Genomic DNA, 20,975 nt, shown 5'->3' on the forward strand with positions numbered 1-20,975 from the left:
GGGGAAAAGTTATTACCTTGAATAAGGACAAGAAGCTAGGTTCATACCTGGGGCGTGGCTCGGAAAGCCTCACTATCGTTGTTTTGGGAAAAGGCTATCAGCTTGAGGCAACTGGCCTTGGGAGTTTAGAAACAGAATAGCCTTGTCCTAGTTAAGTCTTTTCAAATAGTACATTCAGCTAGTTGCAAAAAGTGGAAAATGTTATGAATTCTTTATTCTGTTTGAGCAGTTTCTTTTACCCCCTTTGGGATAAATATTATCAAGGTCATAACCCCTCTGGAAGAATGGGATACATTTGGCTAAATCAAATGATTATCTCCCCTTCTGAAATACAGTCTCCCCATATTGTATAATTTATGTGGATGAGAAATTAAATTAATGAATAAAAAATGCAGGACTACCGTAAACATGAAAAGCAACCGGCAGAAAAAATAGTCGTACTGCCTCACATGTACAGGGTGTAATAACATTAACGGCAGGTTGTGTTGTGTAATGTAGACCATGTCACTACGCCAGTGTGAAAGCAAGACATACAGCTCTTTCTACCACAATACCTTACACCGGTGAGAGTGCTTTTGCATGCCAGGTGGAGTGATTACCTCGTCAAGGTGCACAATAGGTTTGTCTCCGTAAAGATAACCGGACCAATAGTGTATGATTGTGGGGTTTCTGGCATCAGAATCTCAGATGCCAACTACTGCCATTGTGCTCTCCCATTGTTTCAATGCACTGAAGCCCTACCCTGCAGCTGTGCTGACGTTACAGATATGCACACACATGCTGTAGAAGAACAAGGAATTCAGTCAAAGTATAGCAAGTTCCAGCTTGGTGCCAATACATGAATAGTAAAAGACAACTTCAAACAGTTGCTTCTCCTTGACACCAATTCTGTGTGGCAACGAGGGATAATCCTTTTGGAGGCAAAGAATGTAACGACGAGAAAAATCAAGCTAATTATCTTCTGTTTTTAAGTGGATTAAATAAAACTCTATCTCAAGCAACTGGTTCAAAGTAAGGCCACAGGGAAGAGCGTCTTATCCGCTCCATGAAGTGCCTTATTAAATCATTCCGTATGGTCATGATATTTGTATTATTAAATAAGTCTCAACAAACCATCCCAGGTCTAATAATACATTCAATGAGTGGAAACCTTGAAATTTACCAGATTAGAACATGTGGCTTTTTTCTACTGGATAATCTTACTTAATCCCTTGCCTGAGAAAATACAACCAGAGCACATTAACCCATGAAGACCACAGAAGAGCCAATACAGGAAGTGGAAAGGGGTGGATGCCTCAATGATAACTACAGAGATTGTCTGAGCTACCTGTGTCATACATATTTTTAGTAAAAGGCTGTGCTATTCATAACTTGCCTGTTGTGCTATTCATATAGAGTGCCCTACATACTGTAACTAATTGGTTGGTGGCATGCAGCCGTCTACGTTGTTTGTACAGTGAGAGGTTTGTGTGGTGAAGGACTTGAGTTGGTAAGACGTTATAGTTCAAATTAAATCAAATCAAATGTTATTAGTCACATGCGCCGAATACAAAAGGTGTGGACGTTGTGGTTGTATGTAGTCTATATGTAGGAATAAGTAGGAGGTTATCTTGGTGTTTGGGAGGACGACTGTTACAGAGGCACATCTTCTGCCCTAAGAAAACCCATAATACTATTCACCTCAGGCAAACAGTCCTGCGCCTCAGACAAAGAGTCAGTCACCAAGCAAACAACCCGAGTCATATCAGAAATGGTCAAATACGCATCAGATGATATCCTTCTTATGTTCACCCATGGGCAACCAGATTAAATGTGTCAGCCCACTTCAGAATGATAGTTAACGGGTGCAGCTGTACTTCCCATGGCACGGCCAGGGTTCCATTTACAGTCATATTGTAAATATTGACACACACCATTTGCTTTTGAAATGTCCAGCTGTCCAGGCCAATAAAGGCATCTCATTTAGCATGAATGGTTTCAATATCAAAATGCTGGTGGAAAAATATCAAACATGATTCATTCAGTAACCAGTTGTAACAAGTTGTAAGCACACGTAGATAATGCCACAGATTCATTTAAAAACAATACTCACTCACACATTATACATGTAAAACTAGACAAAAATCAAGGCAAGTCTTGTTGAAGTGTAAAAGGACAGTCCTACCCTAAAATTCAACTTATTCACTAAACATACAAGACTTCCCTCCGGGTTGTCAGGTGTAAAGTCTAGAAGGCAAATGGTACACGCTTGCACGTCTGGCACAAGGGTTCTCGGGTTGCACAGCAGGGAAACCCTCCAATCCTGGGCAAACTGACTTACCAGATGGCACAAAATGAAGGACCTTTATGGCTTCCATAATTTCCAAGTTTTCAGGTGAGAGACCCTCCCAGGTCAACCCATCATCCTCAGAAGTTCTAGTGGGATCACCTCAGCTATACTCCCTATGCCCACAGTCTTCACTGGAGTTCACACTCAGGAAGGGAGGATATCAGTACCTCCCCTAGCACATGGGGAAGGGGGGGAGGGGGCTGTCAACTCCTGGGTCCTTGTGTCTATCTTTCATGTACAAATAGTAACATGCCCACTTTTTTGATATTTGGTAAACCTGGTTAATTTCAATGTCTGTATGGCCTTCACTCATAAAAGGTGCCTATTCAATCAAAATGGATTTCTGGGACAACGAATAATGAAAGCTTGGAAGTTAAAGGGACGTTGCATTTTATTTTTGTGTCTTCCAAAGCATGAATTTATGCAATTTGTTTCCACTAGCATTACTACATCCAAAAATAGCAGCCAAGTGACTCAAGAGATCGGTAATTAACCAGCTAACAATTTGAGGAAAATAAGATCAAATAAACTATCACTTTAAAGCTAGAATCTGCATTTGGAACATGAAGGGCGTTCGATTAAGCTGAACCACTGTGCACCGGTCTTTGGCTCATGACGTGAACGGACAAAAGCTGTGAGGGAGGAGCACCCTTCTTTAATCAAATCGTAATCTGAGTCACTCTGTCATGTCGTCAACAAGGCAGCATAATGCATTGTTCAAAACATACAACACCTTTTCCATATAACATACATTTTCATAAAGGTAGGGTACAGGGGGAAGGTAGGGTAAAGTGTTTTTTATCAAAAGCAATCACTTTTGCATGTGAAAACACTGAATACTACTCATTACTCCACATGCTTAACCCATGTCACTTTGGTTTTGAGCCGACTTTGCCGTCAGCCAGAGCAGGGTAGCTATGATTTGTCAAACGAATACGTATTGATCTTAGCATGTATGGACTATAAGAAGATAGACATGATATTTACTATCAGATTACTTTGAACCTGGTAAGAGCATTGAGAGTCTGCCTGTAAATGAAAAGTGCTCTACAAATAAAATTAATTATTGGTATAAATGGATTAGGATCAAATACAAAAAAAGATTAAATGTGACATGCAGCTTTGTACACCTGATACAGATGTTGTTGTTGTTCAATATGTCCTAGAACATCATATTGTATAAACATAGGAAAATAAAAGACAATATGCATCCCGCTACTGCAGTTTTAATTTGTTGGAATGGGTTTATATAAAATCTCCATTCAGGGTATGGCCTGAATAGGCTTACTCATCAGGGAGTGGAAGGTTGTTGTTGTAACACTGTGTACGATTGAAGACATAGAAACCGTTTTGGGCCTTGAGACCATATCTACTGGCTGGGGCCAAGAAAACCGACCTTGATAGGAAAAATAAATAAATGAAGCAATGAAATGTTTTACGCCATAGTCTGAATTTGTCTAAAGATGCATCAGAATATCTGCAGAGCCTCGTGTTTTTACTGTAGGTGCTTTGGATGCATGTGTTTTACTGATGACCAAATAGCATAATAATGAATTACCCTGTTCTGTTGGGCTGGTTGGTTATAGTTCCTCCTCCTCCTGGGGTTTGTCCAAGATGAAAAATAGATTTTGGAGTCAGTTTTGCATATCCTTAATTCCTTTTTACTTTTTGAATTTGATACGGTAAAATATTCTCAGAAAATAGTTTCAGAGGGAAAAGATAAAAGGATGGGGGACTTCAAAACCATTTCCCAACCAAATAATGAGCTTAGTGATTTTATGCTCATATTTTTAAAATAGGTCTGCTCTGTTTGAATGACCCTGTGTTATATTTCCATGGATACCTTCCATCGAATTCCTCCTATCGGGATGTAATTACAACTGTCGTACCTGCTTGTTATTTCTGCAAAGGTTACAAACCTTGTAAAACTTTTAAAATTGACATCAAAGGCAGTTCTACACACCGTAGGCTCACAGTAAACTTTCATTTCAGATAGTACAAAGATAGCATGTGTGTTAATAGACAGATGCCAAACAAGTCTAGATAGTAAAGCCTCTCGCTGAGATGCTATAGGCATCGTAATAAGGTGGGAAAGGCACTGTGTTACCTCTGTGCATGTGGTTTCATTGCTGGTTTCTGTTGCCAAGTGGGATGTAGCCTGAGGCTAAAGCCAGGGGTCGAGAGCAGCACCTTACAACGGTAGCTCTGAACTATACAAGCTGTCTGAGCATGAGAAGACAAGGTTCTGCAGGATATACATACACTTCCGGCCCGTCCTTGGACACTGTGCTATCTAACCTCCAAACGAGCTTCAACGCCATACAACACTCCTTCTGTGGCCTCCAACTGCTCTTAAACGCTAGTAAAACCAAATGCATTCTTTTCAACCGTTCGCTGCCTGCACCCGCACGCCTGACCAGCATCACCACCCTGGATGGTTCCGACCTTGAATATGTGGACATCTGTAAGTACCTAGGTGTCTGGCTAGACTGTAAACTCTCCTTCCAGACTCATATCAAACATCTCCAATCGAAAATCAAATCAAGAGTCGGCTTTCTATTCCGCAACAAAGCCTCCTTCACTCACGCCGCCAAACTTACCCTAGTAAAACTGACTATCCTACCGATCCTCGACTTCGGCGATGTCATCTACAAAATTGCTTCCAAGACTCTACTCAGCAAACTGGATGCAGTTTATCACAGTGCCCTCCGTTTTGTCACTAAAGCACCTTATTCCACCCACCACTGCGACCTGTATGCTCTAGTCGGCTGGCCCTCGCTACATATTCGTCGCCAGACCCACTGGCTCCAGGTCATCTACAAGTCCATGCTAGGTAAAGCTCCGCCTTATCTCAGTTCACTGGTCACGATGGCAACACCCACCCGTAACACGGGCTCCGGGAGGTGTATCTCACTGATCATCCCTAAAGCCAACACCTCATTTGGCCGCCTTTCGTTCCAGTTTTCTGCTGCCTGTGACTGGAACGAATTGCAAAAATCGCTGAAGTTGGAGACTTTTATCTCCCTCACCAACTTCAAACATCTGCTATCTGAGCAGCTAACCGATCGCTGCCGCTGTACATAGTCTATCGGTAAATAGCCCACCCATTTTTACCTACCTCATCCCCATACTGTTTTTATTTATTTTATTTTCTGCTCTTTTGCACACCAATATCTCTACCTGTACATGACCATCTGATCATTTATCACTCCAGTGTTAATCTGCAAAATTGTAATTATTCGCCTTCCTCCTCATGCCTTTTGCACACAATGTATATAGACTCTCCTTTTTTCTACTGTATTATTGACTTGTTTTAATTGTTTACTCCATGTGTAACTCTGTGTTGTCTGTTCACACTGCTATGCTTTATCTTGGCCAGGTCGCAGTTGCAAATGAGAACTTGTTCTCAACTAGACTACCTGGTTAAATAAAGGTGAAATTAAAAATAAATTTTAAAAAAGTTTACGGATTTATAGAAGAGCGAATAATGAAAACCCCTTAAAATATAGATAAAGATCTCTGAATCTCTTGAAATATTTTACGTGTAATGGTTGCTGTCGGTTTCACGCTTATGGGTGGCACAAATTGTGAGGGGATTGGGAATAGCATATACAAATCAAATACTGTATTATTTACTATAGCTAAAGCAGGGTGTTTTTGTTGACTGTAGTGTTTTTGCAGATATTACTGTAATATTTACTACTGTGCTTTTTTTGCTGATAATACTATTGTATAACATGGTTGAGGGATACTACAGTGTGTATTATATTATTCTACAGTACACTACAGTTTACTATATAATTCTGTAGTAAGTACTGTAGTATTCTATAGTAAACTGTAGAATGTTTTCATGTGGGAGATCATTCAAATGTAGGACTGTATGACGAACAGTTGATTTACACAAGACCTCAGGGCATGGAGAATTTTGCACCCTCCAATTTTTGTTGACGTGCACTTGAGCATTCAGACTTAAGAATTTTGGATAAATGGGTAACATACCACTCCCAGTCAGAGTAATCAATTAAAACAAGCTTTCATACAGAGGCTCCCCTCCTCCAATCCGAACACTAACCATTAGTGGGGAAAATGCTAAACTGACCCAAGATCAGGCTCGAGAGGCAATTTTATCTGACACCCATATGCAGCTGAGCTGTGGAGTCGGACTGTGTGCTTAGCATAAGGTGATGGAGGGAAAGGGAGGCAGAGTTCCCAATCACATCAACACAGCACCATCTTGTGGACCAATAGGGAACAGCCTTACTAGAGTGTGTAACTCATCTGTCGTGATCTTAACCAGAAAACTGGCTGTTCATTACTCCAATTAAAAAGTATTCTCTGCTCATATCTGGCATGTCTGTATGGATATTAAATGTTACCTTCATATAACCTCACCCAAAGTGGGATACCGCTAGGTCCAAGATCAGCTCAAACACATAAATTAAAACATATACATGACTCTATTTGCTAACATACAGTGAGAATTATACTGTTTACAGTAGTAGTTGCAGGGTCACATGTACAAAGGCTCTGTGCAGGAGCCTTAAAGAGCCACTGAATTCTGGCTAAGCTATTAGATAGATAGAAATGACCGCAGCTGTTCAGCCCATGTTAGTGGGCTGATGGACATCTTCAAATCAAACCCAACCTTAATTTACCTGTTGTGACACATGGATGTTCCAAACTCAATTTTTGCAGGGTGACTTTATGATCAAGTTATCCTATTTACACTATGTACTCAATTTTGACACTGGAATAACTGTTTCTGACTCATAGGCTGTTTCCAAAGGGGTTCCTTGCTTTTTAAAGGCAGTCGCTCTTTAAAGGTGCAATATGCAGAAATTGCTCTGCCATTTCCTGGTTGCGAAAATTCTAATAGTTCTCCTGATTTAATTTTATGTGACAAGATAATCATTGTACCATCTAAACCACTGTGAAATATATTTTCAAAAACTGCAAATATTGTATTTTCAGCTGTTTGAAGCTAGTGTACCAAACCCCAAAGCAAAAGACGCAAAAACTAAACATAACGAAATTGGGGAGAAAAAAGGGGGTAAAGTTTAAAAATGTAAAATAAATTAAAAATAAGTTATTCTAAACGGACCGTGCTGTGGTCAAAGAGGCTAGATAGCCTAGCTTGTGCTGACTAACTTCAGCTCGCATGCTTAACTTCCAGCAAGTGAAACTTGCAAGATTTCCCCAAGCGTTATGGCAGTGAAGGAAACGGGGTTGGCATGCACCTCTGATGAAGAAGCAGCCCCCCGAGCACTTGGCTGGGCTGACCCTGGAGCAAGAGGCCTTGGCACGGGTCTGAGTGATCCGTGCCCCCCTCCGGCAGAAAACAATGTGACAAAAATGCCGCCCATGTTTGGCAAACAAGGTACTATGTCAGCCATTGCCAGAGCCCCCTGTGCCCGTAAAGGTGCCAGGCTTCATGCAGGCTATACAGTCTCATGGAAGCACAGCGTATGTTGGATGCTTGTCCATGTTAATTGCTACCCCCTCTGTTCCTCCACATTCCACAGTCTTCACAGGGTTCACAGTTAAATAAAGGTTAAATGAAAAAATATACTTAAAAAATTCAAGGGGTATATCATTCTCCCCAGAGTGAAAGTGACAAGTTGGGTCACTGTCCACAAGGGGGCGCCCCTCCCCCATGGGTGGCTCATTATTGGGATTCCTTGCTGATTCCTGCCTGTAGCTCATTAGTCCCTATGAGGTGTCTAGTGGTACAGGTTATTGGCTCTATAGGCGATTAGTTGTTGGTAGCGGAGTTGAGGAAAGGAGCAGAGTTGGATACGACCACCCTATTATCCCACACGCAGTCTCTGTGGTTATATGAGCCCCCAAATAAGCTGTCTGTCTCCAGTTCAACGCTTAACCTCCATAATAAAGTTTTTTCTCTGGGTCTATTTTTAATGTGTGCGGTCCAGCACTGGGTTCCAGCCGGTTACCTGAATGCATCTTACCAACTAAACTGAGTGAGGTTAGTTGTGACAACAGTACCCCCAAGTGGCATGGTCAATCGGGGTACGGCACTGATCGCCGGAGCCCGTGTACCAAGAGTGGGCCGGGCTTTAGGCAAACCTTGCCACATAAACACAGTTGATTCAACTGAGTTCCACAGTGTTCACAGGTGTTAAAAGTGTTGTCTCCCGTATGTGAGTTCTATGAAAAGTGTTCCTTCTCCATGCTCTGACACATGGTTTTCAAGAGTGGTTGAAATGGAAGAAGAACCAATCTCCCCCAGTCCACAAGGTGGCATCCCGCCCCATCAGATAGTACTTCACAGGAGTCTCACTGTCTGCTCCGACCAGTGGAGCGCATGCGCAGTGTGGCCCTGGATCATGCTAACAGTGATGTCAGGGTACAGGCTACAATTTGTTGTGTGTCCCGCACACTTCGGCAGCGTCATCACATCGACTGTTCATGAGGCGTCAGTGCCTGTTTTGAGGAAATATCCTCCCTTCTCCAGAAGCAGGCAATCCAAGTGGTTGCTATGTGGAAGATCTGGAACTGCTGGTAAAGCCGGTATTCCTGGTTACGAAAAGGGGCGGGACTTTGCGTTGTGTTCTAGACCTACGAGCCCTCAGCAAGTACGAGCCGCCGGCTGTTACAGCGATTGGCTGGTGGCGGTGGAGTCGAGGGGGCAAGCATTGTTACACACATCCATGCTACTGTCCCATATTTAGTCTTTCGGCTTCATAAGAAACCAGAATAAGAGCTGTCTGACTCCAGCACAGTGTATTCTGTTTCTGGGTCTCGAGCTAGACTCACTCGCGTATCACACTTTTCTATTCCCACGGAGGGTGTCCGGGTTATTGCTTTGCTTAGCCATATTTTGGCTGGGTAACACTGTGCGCTTACGCCACTGCCTATGCCTACTGGGGAAGATGGCTTCTGTAAGGAAGTAATTCCCGTGTGGCTATTGTTGATACTGTGCTAGCCCCTCACCTGGACGCATCTCGCAGCCTTAGCCGATCACTTCGGGTGTCTCTGTTAGGCCTACTGGCCATGACCCAGTGGTGGGACCCTCTGTTATTGTCAGGGGGCTCCTATGGGCTGAGTTGTATCCTGCAAGGTGATCACGACAGATTATTCAGAGTTTCTGGCGCTCAAGCGCATCCCCCTGATTTTGTTGGGCCGGCTGGTGGCATGCATCAACAGATGGGGAGAGACTGCCTCCCTCCTAACCTTGGCTCGCTCCCTATTGCTGGAGAGCAGTGTGCACATGCTTTCGCTTTGGAGGATGCAGATCTTTTATTTAGGTTGGACCATCTCTCTCAGGAGTGGAAGCTCTCTCAGGTATGGGACATTATTGGCAGGAGGCGATGTAGATCTTTACGGATGGGAAATGCGGTACAACACATGTTTAGCCCCTGGGCTTGTCGAAGAACGGTATTAAATTGAAGGAATGAATCCAAGCCTCACGCTTATCACCTGTGGAAGGTGGGCTTCCAGTGAGGTGCAGATTTCATTGGCCTTGTCAGGCATGATTGTAGATCCTTCAACCGTGTGACTCCAAATAGTATGTTGTACCTCTTTTCCCTCCTTCAGGGAACAGTAGTTCTAGTCATAATGTTACGATCGGTACTTAAAACATTTACATTTTTGTCATTTAGCAGATGCTCTTATCCAGAAGTGCATTCATCTTATGATAGCTAGGTGAGACAAGCACATATCACAGTCAAATATGCAGGATATGAACCATGTATTCCAGCTAAACAATGGATATATAGCGTTTTGCAAAAAACACATACAATCAAAAAATCTGTCATATTTTACACACACACATGAAGGTAACCATAAGCAATTATAAAAAAAAAATGGTGAATATCACGTTTTGGAAATAAAGTTTTCATTTCCAGGTACAAACCAAGTGTGATGGAGAGAGAGGGTGGGTGAGTGAAGGCCGGTATATTTCTGCTTGGGAGAGAGGGTGGCCCGGAAGGGTAAGAGCGTAATTACACACACCTGAATATAATTAGCTTGGAGGTTAGGTGGTTTTAACCTGGCTTCGGCCAGATCAGTTTTTTGGTCTGGAGCAGCAAGAGCTGACATGCAGGGCCCTCCTAATACTGGGAGGGAAATTAAACCCAACTGGACAGGAACCTACCGGATGTTACTTGGCCGTAGACCTGATCCCAATAAGGGCAAGTCTGTTGGATCTCTGTTCTCTTTTGTTGGATATGCCGGTAAACAGCTTAGCTGTCCATTAGCAGAGAGGGACCGGAAGACCCATGTAGAAAGGCTCAAAGTGGAGCTAGGTGTTGGTTTGGTTTTATTGTTACTGTTACACTCCTCGTTTGGAGAATGACCGGACCAAGGTGCAGCGTGGTAGGCGTACATTTTCTCTATTAATGTTCCACCAAAAAACAATAAGCAACACAACGAATGTAAAACTTCATACTGCTAAACCTGCAACAAACAACAACAAGCGCACAGTTCTGTAAGGCTAAGAAACTATACAGAAAACAAGATCCCACAAAACCCAAAAGGAAAATGACAACTTATATGTGATCCCCAATCAGAGACAACAATAGACAGCTGCCTCTGATTGGGAAACACACACGGCCAAAAGCAAAGAAATAGAAAACATTTTCCCACCTGAGTCACACCCTGACCTAACCAAACATAGAAAATAATAAGGAACCCCCCACCACCATTTTTTGGATTGATGACACAAACCAAAATATATTTTTTATATAAAAATAAAACTATGAAAAAAGGTGACTGAGCCTTTAAGATAATTGTTTTTTGTTGTTGTTGCACAATGTCTCTGTGCATTTTACCAGTAGGCCTATGGTCTCTTAACTACCCACTGTGGATAGGCCAAGTACCCCCAGGGGTCCTAGTACCCTGGTTGGGAACCACTGTACTATAATGAGCCTTTAGCTGATCAGTGGACAACGGCCGGCCCCCCTACCAAGATGGGCCAGCTGAGCTGAGGTCATGCAAACTCAAATACAGCATCAGTAAAGAGACCTGCTGGGCCTCTGTCATTGGAAAGGGTGCCTGTAAACGTTGAAAAAATACATTCTACATTGTCACCTCACTCAAAACTTCCTTTTTTTGGGATGCTAAAACCATGATTTGGTAAAACAGTCAAGTGCATTATCCACAGGATTCCTGTAATGAAAGTGTCTGCCCTGCCCCTGCGCCCTCCCCTCCTCCCCCATCCATGCACTTGAAAGAAAAATGTGTTCCGATCATGTAACCTTTCAAAATGCAATTACAGGAAAAACACAGCCTTGGAAGCTTCGCCCCCATGTCCCTGTCGAAGAGAGGAGGGCCTCAGCTTTCTGTAGGTATAATTTGCATTTCCCAATATTCAACTCAATAGCAACTATTTTAAAACCAATATATTTTCTATGGCTTTGAGACACAGTATGTCCCAGTCCACCACTGAACATTTATCAAAATACTTCAAACTCAGTCCAAATGTCTAACTTGACTGCTGACAATTAACAAGCTTTCATAAATAACCCATATTCAGTGTTTCATAGTGTTAATCATCATTGTACTTGAACCATCATCAAGTCGTTGTTGACCGTGAGATACACAATACACTCTCTTACCTTCCAAAACACTATTCGCTGTGATGAGTACGACCCCCGGCTCCTTCTCAGTTTTCATCTCACCGTCAAGGTTGTTGTTTTCTCGTTTTGTCAGTCACTTCAGAGTCAGAGGTTGCTGGACACAGACCAGAAATGCTATGTGAAGCTATGAGACGGTGTGACAGAGACTCGTAAAGGCTTTGTGGGATGTGTAGCATGAGTGGTTACTGTCACAAAGCCAGCCAGGCCCCACAGGTAGAGGGTACAGGGGACTATCAATGAATAACATTTCACAGTCTTCTTAACCAATCACAGTGGAGTTGGTCACTTATGCTTGAGGTAAGAAGGGGGGGGCACCTTTGATATTTAAATGTAGATGACAGGTTGAACGAAGGACCTTCCACTTACCAATGGATTGTCTCGCTGTTATACTGAATGTTCTGCAATGGACCACCTTGGTTGTGGCTGCAGCACCAACTGCTGCAATGGCACTTAGCAGCCTGTGATGTAACAACTCCTAAATTCCATCAAAGACACGGGGGGGGGTGCAGCCATATATATTGAGCAAACAGTAACACCTTCAATGGCTAAGATGGCATCAAGAGATGGCACATCGCCTAGAGCTGCTAAAAAACATTATCTTTTTGTCTAGTGCTTTTCTCTAATGTGCTTACTCAGTTTGTTTTGTGCATCACTTCATACACCTGGGCAGAAATATTGGAGTATGAATATGAGTATGGGTACTCACTTTCCACCCGACTGTAACAAATTCCTGGAGACAGCAGAATAATGGTCACAGTTGTAAATATGTATATATTATAAGTATTGTTATTATTATATTTTATTTTTCTTGTTTCATTCACACCTCCACTGTTGGAGCTTGGATCTTAAGTATTTCACTGTACACTGCAACTACATTGGTGACCCTGTGTGTGTGACTAAATAAAAATCTAATCTAATGCTTTCAACATACTTATGTTGCCACCCATGGAGTTTATCTCCCACACGTGGAACATTTCTCAGATAAAACTACAGCTCTGTCAGCCTTAAATACAGTACTTTCAAATGTACCACAATTGAAGTAAACAAACAAAAAAATGTATTAGCATGAACCCAGTTCACCTCTAACCTCCTCAAAATCTCCCACCTTTCCCAGAGCCCCCCCTTGGCTCCCTTCTGCAGCCCCAGACCCTCAGCCCACCCCTACCCCTGGAGGGTAGCGCTCGTGGAAAGTTGTGCCATTGGTCTCTATCAGCTGCTTTGTAGTATTTTTAGGTCTGTCATCCCCTCGCCGTGGAAACCCTACACATCCCAGCCCCGAGGAGAGACACACAGAGTATAAAACAGACACAGGTTCGGGAGGTGAGATCTGTCAAGACATAGATGGAGAGAACACAGACAGACAGCCAGACAGATTTACCATTGCTGACAAAGCATCAACACCAGGTAGGAATAATGTATCTTTATTGGGATCCCATTAGCTGACACCATGAGGAAAACTAATCTTCCTGGGATCCATAAACGCAACAAAAATACATTACTCTCTTACCAATCCATTTTTTAGGATTTATTGAGAATATCACTTGAATATGAGGCATGGCGTGTGTGTTTACTTCTGGGCATTATTACGATTCATTTGCAAGTTATTATCTGTATAGTTCAGTTTGAGGTTATCATGAAACTCTGCAAGCAGCTGCGATAAGACAAAGGGCTCAATTCAATCTGTTGCGCTGAAGATCCACTTTATAGTGCAATTGACAAAGGCAATGAAACTGCATTCACGGTAAACGCTGCATATGTCAGCTCAATCGGAAGTTACCAATACATTTTAATGTTGATCTTCCAGGATACCTCGGCGATATGGATTGAATCCAGCCCTAACTTAGACTAACATAAGACTAACTGTACAGACTGCTGCTACTGTATATGATTAACATAGCACACACTAAGACAACATCGTCTGCACATAGCACAAATCATCTGCAACTCACATATTGCTGTCACATTTTCAGAAACACACAGAGAAAACTTGTATTTTACCTTAATTAACATGTCAAGTGCAATAGCATGGTCTCTCTTTGTAATGACTTCGTCTGTCATTTATTTGATGTGTTTACAGAAGTATATTTGTGTGTATGAAGGGCATATGAGTACAGATGTATAGAGGAAGTAGATATCATAAAGCTACTATTTACCCACACTATCAATAGCAACCATCTGTTTTCAGGTATAATTTGATGCTTATATTTTTTCTCCAGCAGCATTGCCTTGAGTGTGAACCTTCTTTTTTACACCATTGTCTTTTTTGAAAATACCAAGTTTCAGTCTGAATTTAGAATTATGTGCCCTTCACTTCACAGTGCAGAGGTGCAGATTCAAATAACTTTCACTCTTATTGCAGTGTTATTATTTACAGCTCTGTGTCCCAGGATCAGTTTTAATTGGTTTAATATTGCGTCTTTAATTAACAGTTATTTTTCTCTCTCAGTTTTCTGCTCCGATATAACCAAAACTGGAAACGATGGGCAATGTTCTTCATATGAGGTCTGTAGAGGTCCCTTTCCCAAAGAGATCCCTCAACCTCCGCAGCGTCCATTGCCCCCTCCCTACCAACAATTACCAACAGCACTACTGCTACAACAGCAACAACAGCAATAACACTAAAGTGACCGAGGAGGAGTCCTACCCTCAGGCCACACAGCAGGCCTCAGGTCAGGAGGTCAAAACTGGGGAAAGTGGTGAAAAGAAAGCCTCCAAACCCCAAGATGGCCACTCTAAAGACACCTCAAAAACAACGTCAAATGACAAAAAAGGTTCGTCAGTTGTCCAGCAAGAGTGGAAGCTGGAGGTTCTGTCACTAAATAACAGCAATATCATGAAAAGCCACAAAACTGTAGCGTCAACCGTAGCAACCAAAACGACAGTGGCAACTGTTGCCGGTGCGGCCCAGTCCAAGACTAGTTCTGTGTTTCAGAAATGGGCTGCCATGGAGTTGGAGGTCCAGAGACCCATGACCAACCGACAGCTGTCAGATGAGTGCGCTGCTTACTCCCTCAGGGTGGTGAAGAAGAGTACAGTGAGGAGGGAGGAGGGGGACATACAGAGGAATGTGGAAGGACGAGCCCCGGTGAAGCCCAAACTCCAGCCAAGACCAAGGGAGAGCTCCAGTACAGTGAGGAGTGGAAGCGTCTCAAAAAAAAAGCTCAAAAAGGAACTCTTTGCCACCACAGAAGTATTCAGCAGTGTGGATAACCATGCCATCAATACTGGAAAAGTCTGTTTCTAATAGTGTATTATTTTTGTGTGTGCATGTAGGATACCACTGTGTGTGTGTGTATGTGTATGTGTGTCTATGCATATATTTGTACATCTCAGCGTGCGTGTGTATATTTGTATATGCTTTTGTATATTTGTGCACTTAAATGCTTGAGTGAGTGAGTGTGTGTGTGTGTGCATTTAAGTTTATTTTTCTCCATAAATCCTGTTTGTTTTGCAGTTGCTCAGTCAAAAGATCTTAGTTCCGACCATCACCCAGACCATCACCCAGACCATCACGCAGACCATCACAGAAGGAGCACAGAATGAGCTGGAGAAACTGAGAGCCATCTGGATCTGGCTCTGCCACAACATCGGTCAGTAACACACACACACTTTTAACAGCCGTACACTCCTACACACCTTCTCAATTGTCCAACCCACGGCTTACTCACGACAGCGCAGCGACACTGAAGCAACCTGCCAATAACATAACACCACTTAGAACACTGTGCATCAGAGAGCTTTACTCTAGAGCCCCATACTAAAAGGTAAGAGTTGGTCTCATTAGGCTCTTTACCATACTAGATATACATCCCAAACTTTCCATTCCTACACAGCTGTCCTAACAATGCTACCCTAAGGTCTTTCCACTGCGTATATACAGGGATCAGCTGTTGGTGGATGGGACCTTGCGGTTCAACCTAACGAGGACAGACGTTCATTAAAATAGACATTCATTCATCTCACTCTGGGTCCACTGGAAATGTTAATGAAATAGCCGCACAGTTTCAGTCTGACGTGATAAGTGGCCTCGTTATCTAATTAAATGGGCAAGCAGTCCCGTGGTTATAGTGGGGGATTAAATCCTTATAATTCAATTTAAGTTACACTGTGTCTTTTTTCATATGTCCCAATGTTAGACATGGAGTCTTTCCAGGGAAGTTGATTGCAGAATACCTTGATCGTGACATTTTGAGTTAGTGGCATAATTCTCGACATATCCTTCCCTAAATGTTATGGGGTGGGCGGTTCTTTTTGCAGAGTACGACGTAAGTGGCTACCTTGGCCTGACGGACAAGTTGTGCTCCCCAGAAAGGGTCATTGAGACGGGTCGGGGCGTGTGCTGTGGGTACTCCAGCGTCTGCATGCAGATGTGCCAGTAAGACAGCATTTGGTCCATTGAAAAATAATTTGTAAAAATCAAATAAAAACATCAAACACATTGACAATTGAGTGGTCTAAAATTGAATGCCATTGTCAGTAATAAACACATCAGGCACTCCACCCTTACATGTTTCCTGCTTCATTGCAGGGAGGCAGGAATCGAATGCCAAGAGGTGTCTGGCCATGGCAAAGGTATTGGGTACAGGCAAGGCCAGAGCTACCAAAACACCAAGTCCCTCCACATGTGGAACGCAGTGAAACTGGGAGGCCACTGGTATCTACTGGACGCATGTTGGGGAGCAGGGAGAGTAGACATGGACAACAAAGCCTTTATTAAGAGGTGAATATGAGTTCCAAGTAAAGCAATTGGCCTACATGATTGGTAACTGTGCTAGCACAGAGTTAAGTACATGCTATACTGTTGAGCACAACATTTATTATGTTGACAAGCTGCCAATAGATGCAATTGAATCACTAAGAATAGCAAAGAACTAGTGTCTGATTAGCTATTCTAAAATAAACCCTATGGGTTATTCGTGCATGGAATGTCAAGAACCGTGTTACTTGATAATGATGAAAACAAGTAATGATGATTGCCACTCATTACAAAGGTTATTTTTGTAATGGACCAATTCTAACAAGGTGGTCTACAGGACCATACATACAACAGTACTAGTGCCAAATACGACTGGAATTATCCCACTACAATCATATAAAAATAGAGTTCCAAAAAGGATTCTCCGGCTGTCCCCATATGATAACACTTTTTTGGATCCAGGTAGAACACTTTTTAGTTCCAGATGTGTGGAAAGGGCTTTACAATGGAACCTAAAAGAGTTCTACCTGGAACCAAAAAGTGTTCTTCAAGGGGTTCCGCTATGGGAACAGCAAAAAAAAAGACTTTTAGGTTCTAGATACAATCTTTTTATCAAAGAGTGGACTTGTGGAATTTATTTTAAAAACACTACTACAACATCTCCCAAATGTTGTCACTTTCGATTAGCATTAGCTTTTCCGCTATTAAGCCATCCTCCTTGTCGTCCAGGTACGATGACTTCTACTTCCTGACAGACCCTGAGGACTTCATCAACTCCCACTGTCCAGATGAGAAAGAGTGGCAGCTTCTGGACGATCCCATCCCACTGGATGAGTTTGAGAAGAGGGTTCTAAAGACCTCGGAGTTCTACAGACTGGGTCTGACCCTCCTCCATCCCAAACACTTCCTACTGGTCACAGGTCAGTCCCGCATCCATATAAAACTAAAATGGCGGCACAGTCCATAAAGAACTGGAGACTGGTGCTCAAGGTTGAATTATACAACATAAATGGTAGGCTAACACGTTGTTGAAAGTGGACACTGTTCACAGAAGTTATTCACAGTTAGTCATAAAGTAGTTGTAGATGAATATGTAATTGAAGAGTTACCATTGAAGAGGTACCATCATTCAGGCCTACACTGTACAATATGTTGATTTTGCTAATTGCTGTTTCTGTTTCTGGTCAGAAAATGGTGAGGCCTCGGTGTCCATGAAGTTCACCAAGCCTGTCGACTTCACCTACCAGATCTCTCAGCGGAGCGGCTGTGAACCCAAAGCGGTCAATAGCTCATCTGGCCTGCTCACTGTGACCCGGGAGAGCATGAGGTTACGACTGCTGCCCCCTACAGGTGGCACATATGATGTCATGATCTTTGCCCGGTCAGGCAACAACTCAGGGACGTTCAGCTGGATCTGCTCTCTCCTGGTGGAGTGTCCAGAACAGGAACCAACTGAAGAACTCCCTGAGAACCCCTTCTTGTCCTGGGGTCTGCAGCGGAGCGCAGAGAGCCTGGGGGTGAAGAAGTGCAGCAACGGAGCAGAGGCTGCGGTGTCGGAGACTGGCTCCTTCGAGCTTGTCCTGCACACCTCCAGACCACTCATGATGCTGTGTGAACTGACCCAGAAAGACCTTGACCCGTCCATAGCCAAGAGGTGTCTGGCAACTCAAATCCAATCTGACCGCCTCACCTGTAACGTCCTCTGTCCCTATCTAGGTTACTATCGGTTGTCTGTGTTTGTTCGGAACTACGAGCGAACCCAAGACGGCTTCCAGAATGGAGGCAACTTCCTCTTGCACTGCACAGGAGGCGCTATCAACCTCAATGAGCTCTTTCCCCCTGCCCTTAGCACTGCTTGTGGGCCTGGCATCCGGACGCAAGACGCTGGCCTCTCCAAGTTCAGCCACACGGGGGCGCTGGTGAGCACCCAGCAAGGAAAATGCAACATTACCTTCCAAAACCAACAAGACCTGGAGCTCCACGCTGTGCTGTTCAAGGAACAACGCAAGAGACTGGGGCACCCACTCTGCCGGCACGTCTTCTTCACCTACAACAGCAGCAAAGTGACCATCAGCGTGGCCCTACCCGAGGCCGGAGTCTACAAGCTGGGCCTTTACGCCAAAACCTCCACTGACCAGGACTTCAGTCTGCTATGTGACTTTGTGCTGTGCAACAGCTCAGGGAGCAGCTGGCCTCCGTTCCCCTGTACCTACACAGCCTGGCAGAGGGGCAGCGTGCTATTCGAGCCCCGCGGGGGTCTCCTGGAGCCCCTGTCCTGGGTGCTGTTCAGGGTCAGGGTGCCTGGGGCCCAGAGGGTGAGCGTGGTGGGAGAGCAGCTGATGGAGCTGCAGCTCAGTAAGAGCCGTGTGTGGGAGGGAGAGGTGTTCACCGGGGCCAGCATGTCCCAGCTCAAACTGGCAGCCAGCGGGGGTGGAGGGGGCTCCACTGACATGGCCATTATCATGTCCTTCGATGTGCTGAGCCAGCAGAACGAAATGTAAAGCGATAAGCAGGTGGGCGGGGAGGCGAGGGATTAATAAGAGACTGTATAAACAGGTCTTTTACCATAGCCTTGTTGAAGCACAGTAAAGCACGGATGGGTTAGGCTCAAGGAATAAGGTGCTCCATCAGAAATACCTTGGTTTGACAGAGGTACTGAATGGCATAAATGTGAAATTATTTGTAGCTTTCGTTTCTGGTTCTGATTTGTTTGTTTGTTTAGTTCATCAGAAAATTATATCTGACTATGCCTCAAAGTTTCCTTGCAAGGTGCTGTATGAAACACAAATGCAATCTTCCTGTGTATAATAATTATTAGTATGGACATTGCTGCTCTGTATAAAAATGCATTTAGAATCATTACAATTTGTCAGAATCCTATTAAATTAGTAGTAACATGAATTGCTGAATGCTTTATGAGCTGTGCAATGATGGATGAAACCGTTATTATACTTACAGTACCAGTCAGAAGTTTGGACACACTCATTCAAGGGTCTTGGGTTGAGGTCGGGTGATTGTGGAGGCCAAGTCTTCACTATTATTCTACAATGTAGAAAATAGTAAAAATGATAGTTATTTTATCCTGTGCAATACTTTGATCCTATATTGTCTGTTATACGTTATTGACTTGTGTTTTTACTGCTAAAGAAGGTGCTAGTGGTTAGACTTTCAAGTTTTCAAAAGGTTCTGTTCTCTTGAAGGTTAATAAAACCCTTTTAAATCACAAATCATTGTCATTTCCTTTTTTATTCAAGTCTTTTTTGTCTAGATGGGTGTTTATCTCTATATTAGTGTCACGCCCTGACCTTAGTATTCTTAGGTCAGGGTGTGATGTGGGTGATGTATGTGTTTTGGTGTGACGTGGGTGATGTATGTGTTTTTGTACTGTCTAGGGTTTTTGTATGTTTATGGGGTTGTTACCATCTAGGTGTTTTATGTATGTCTTTGGTTGCCTAGATTGGTTCTCAATTAGAGGCAGCTGTTTATCATTGTCTCTGATTGGGAACCATATTTAGGCAGCCATCTTCTTTGGGTATTTTGTGGGTTATTGTCTATGTCTAGTTGCCTGTGTTTGCACTCAGTATATTATAGCTTCACGTTTGTTTAGTGGTCTTCGTCTTCATTAAAGTATCATGTATTCACATCACACTGCGCCTTGGTCACCTCTGTACAACGAACGTGACAATTAGACTCCCGTTGTATATGATTTTTTTCATTATTGACAGCTTATATGAAGGTGAAATCAGTGTCTAAAGCCCTTTATACCTTTAGCTTGTACTTGGCCTCTAGCACAGAAACTCATTTCTTAATGAACACTATGTACTGATACTGTATGTAATAATAATAATAATAATAATATATGCCATTTAGCAGACGCTTTTATCCAAAGCGACTTACAGTCATGTGTGCATACATTCTACGTATGGGTGGTCCCGGGAATCGAACCCACTACCCTGGCGTTACAAGTGCCATGCTCTACCAACTGAGCTACAGAAGGACCATGTCTAAGTAATGCAACACTATCTCATGAACAGTCTTCTTTATAAGCTGTTATGAAATCTGAAGAGGTATGAACCCTGGCTCTGTGGACATTGTCACCACCTCACCATCAACTTATTTTTGGTTTTATTTTACATCTGGGCTGTGGATCTCACCTTCTTTACTGTTGTGTCAGTTGCTATGTCAACAGCGAGCTCAGCATATTTTCCATTAGTCAGCCTGCCTGCTAGATGATGTCACCCCCTGGCTAAAGCCAGACATAGTCTTTTAAATGTGTAGGAGCTTAATTTGAGCCATTTTGCTATACCAGTGAATTATGTGGATTATAATAAATTGACATTTTTGTAGGGGTTAA

General features: G+C 43.1%; 2 protein-coding genes across 5 annotated transcripts in view; one reads left to right on the forward strand and one right to left on the reverse strand.

Moving 5' to 3' along the window:
- slc4a11 (solute carrier family 4 member 11) overlaps positions 1–12,088 on the reverse strand; it is a 38,494-nt gene extending 26,406 nt beyond the window's left edge. The window contains exon 1 of one of the 2 annotated variants that reach the window (XM_035767638.2): positions 11,905–12,088. In XM_035767638.2, coding sequence (XP_035623531.1) covers positions 11,905–11,962 — 58 coding nt within the window. In that variant the 5' untranslated portion in view covers positions 11,963–12,088. Of the gene's footprint in view, positions 1–2,320; positions 2,466–11,904 lie in introns of those variants that run through there. The other variant, XM_035767645.2, reaches the window with a different exon arrangement.
- A 1,109-nt stretch (positions 12,089–13,197) lies between these two features.
- ky (kyphoscoliosis peptidase) lies at positions 13,198–20,267 on the forward strand. 3 transcript variants are annotated; one of them, XM_035767654.2, is made up of 7 exons: positions 13,198–13,329; positions 14,372–15,157; positions 15,380–15,515; positions 16,183–16,300; positions 16,454–16,645; positions 17,351–17,541; positions 17,810–20,267. In XM_035767654.2, the coding sequence occupies exons 2-7, from the start codon at positions 14,405–14,407 to the stop codon at positions 19,120–19,122; spliced, it is 2,703 nt and encodes a 900-aa protein (XP_035623547.1). In that variant the 5' UTR covers positions 13,198–13,329; positions 14,372–14,404; the 3' UTR covers positions 19,123–20,267. The 3 variants fall into 3 exon arrangements, with proteins under 3 accessions (XP_035623547.1, XP_035623560.1, XP_035623553.1); XM_035767667.2 differs by lacking the exon at positions 14,372–15,157 and having other exon boundaries at positions 13,199–13,329; XM_035767660.2 differs by lacking the exon at positions 13,198–13,329 and having other exon boundaries at positions 13,336–15,157.
- The last annotated feature ends 708 nt before the right edge of the window (positions 20,268–20,975 follow it).

The sequence above is a fragment of the Oncorhynchus keta genome, chromosome 4, assembly GCF_023373465.1.
Source record: "Oncorhynchus keta strain PuntledgeMale-10-30-2019 chromosome 4, Oket_V2, whole genome shotgun sequence".
Lineage (NCBI taxonomy): Eukaryota > Metazoa > Chordata > Actinopteri > Salmoniformes > Salmonidae > Oncorhynchus > Oncorhynchus keta.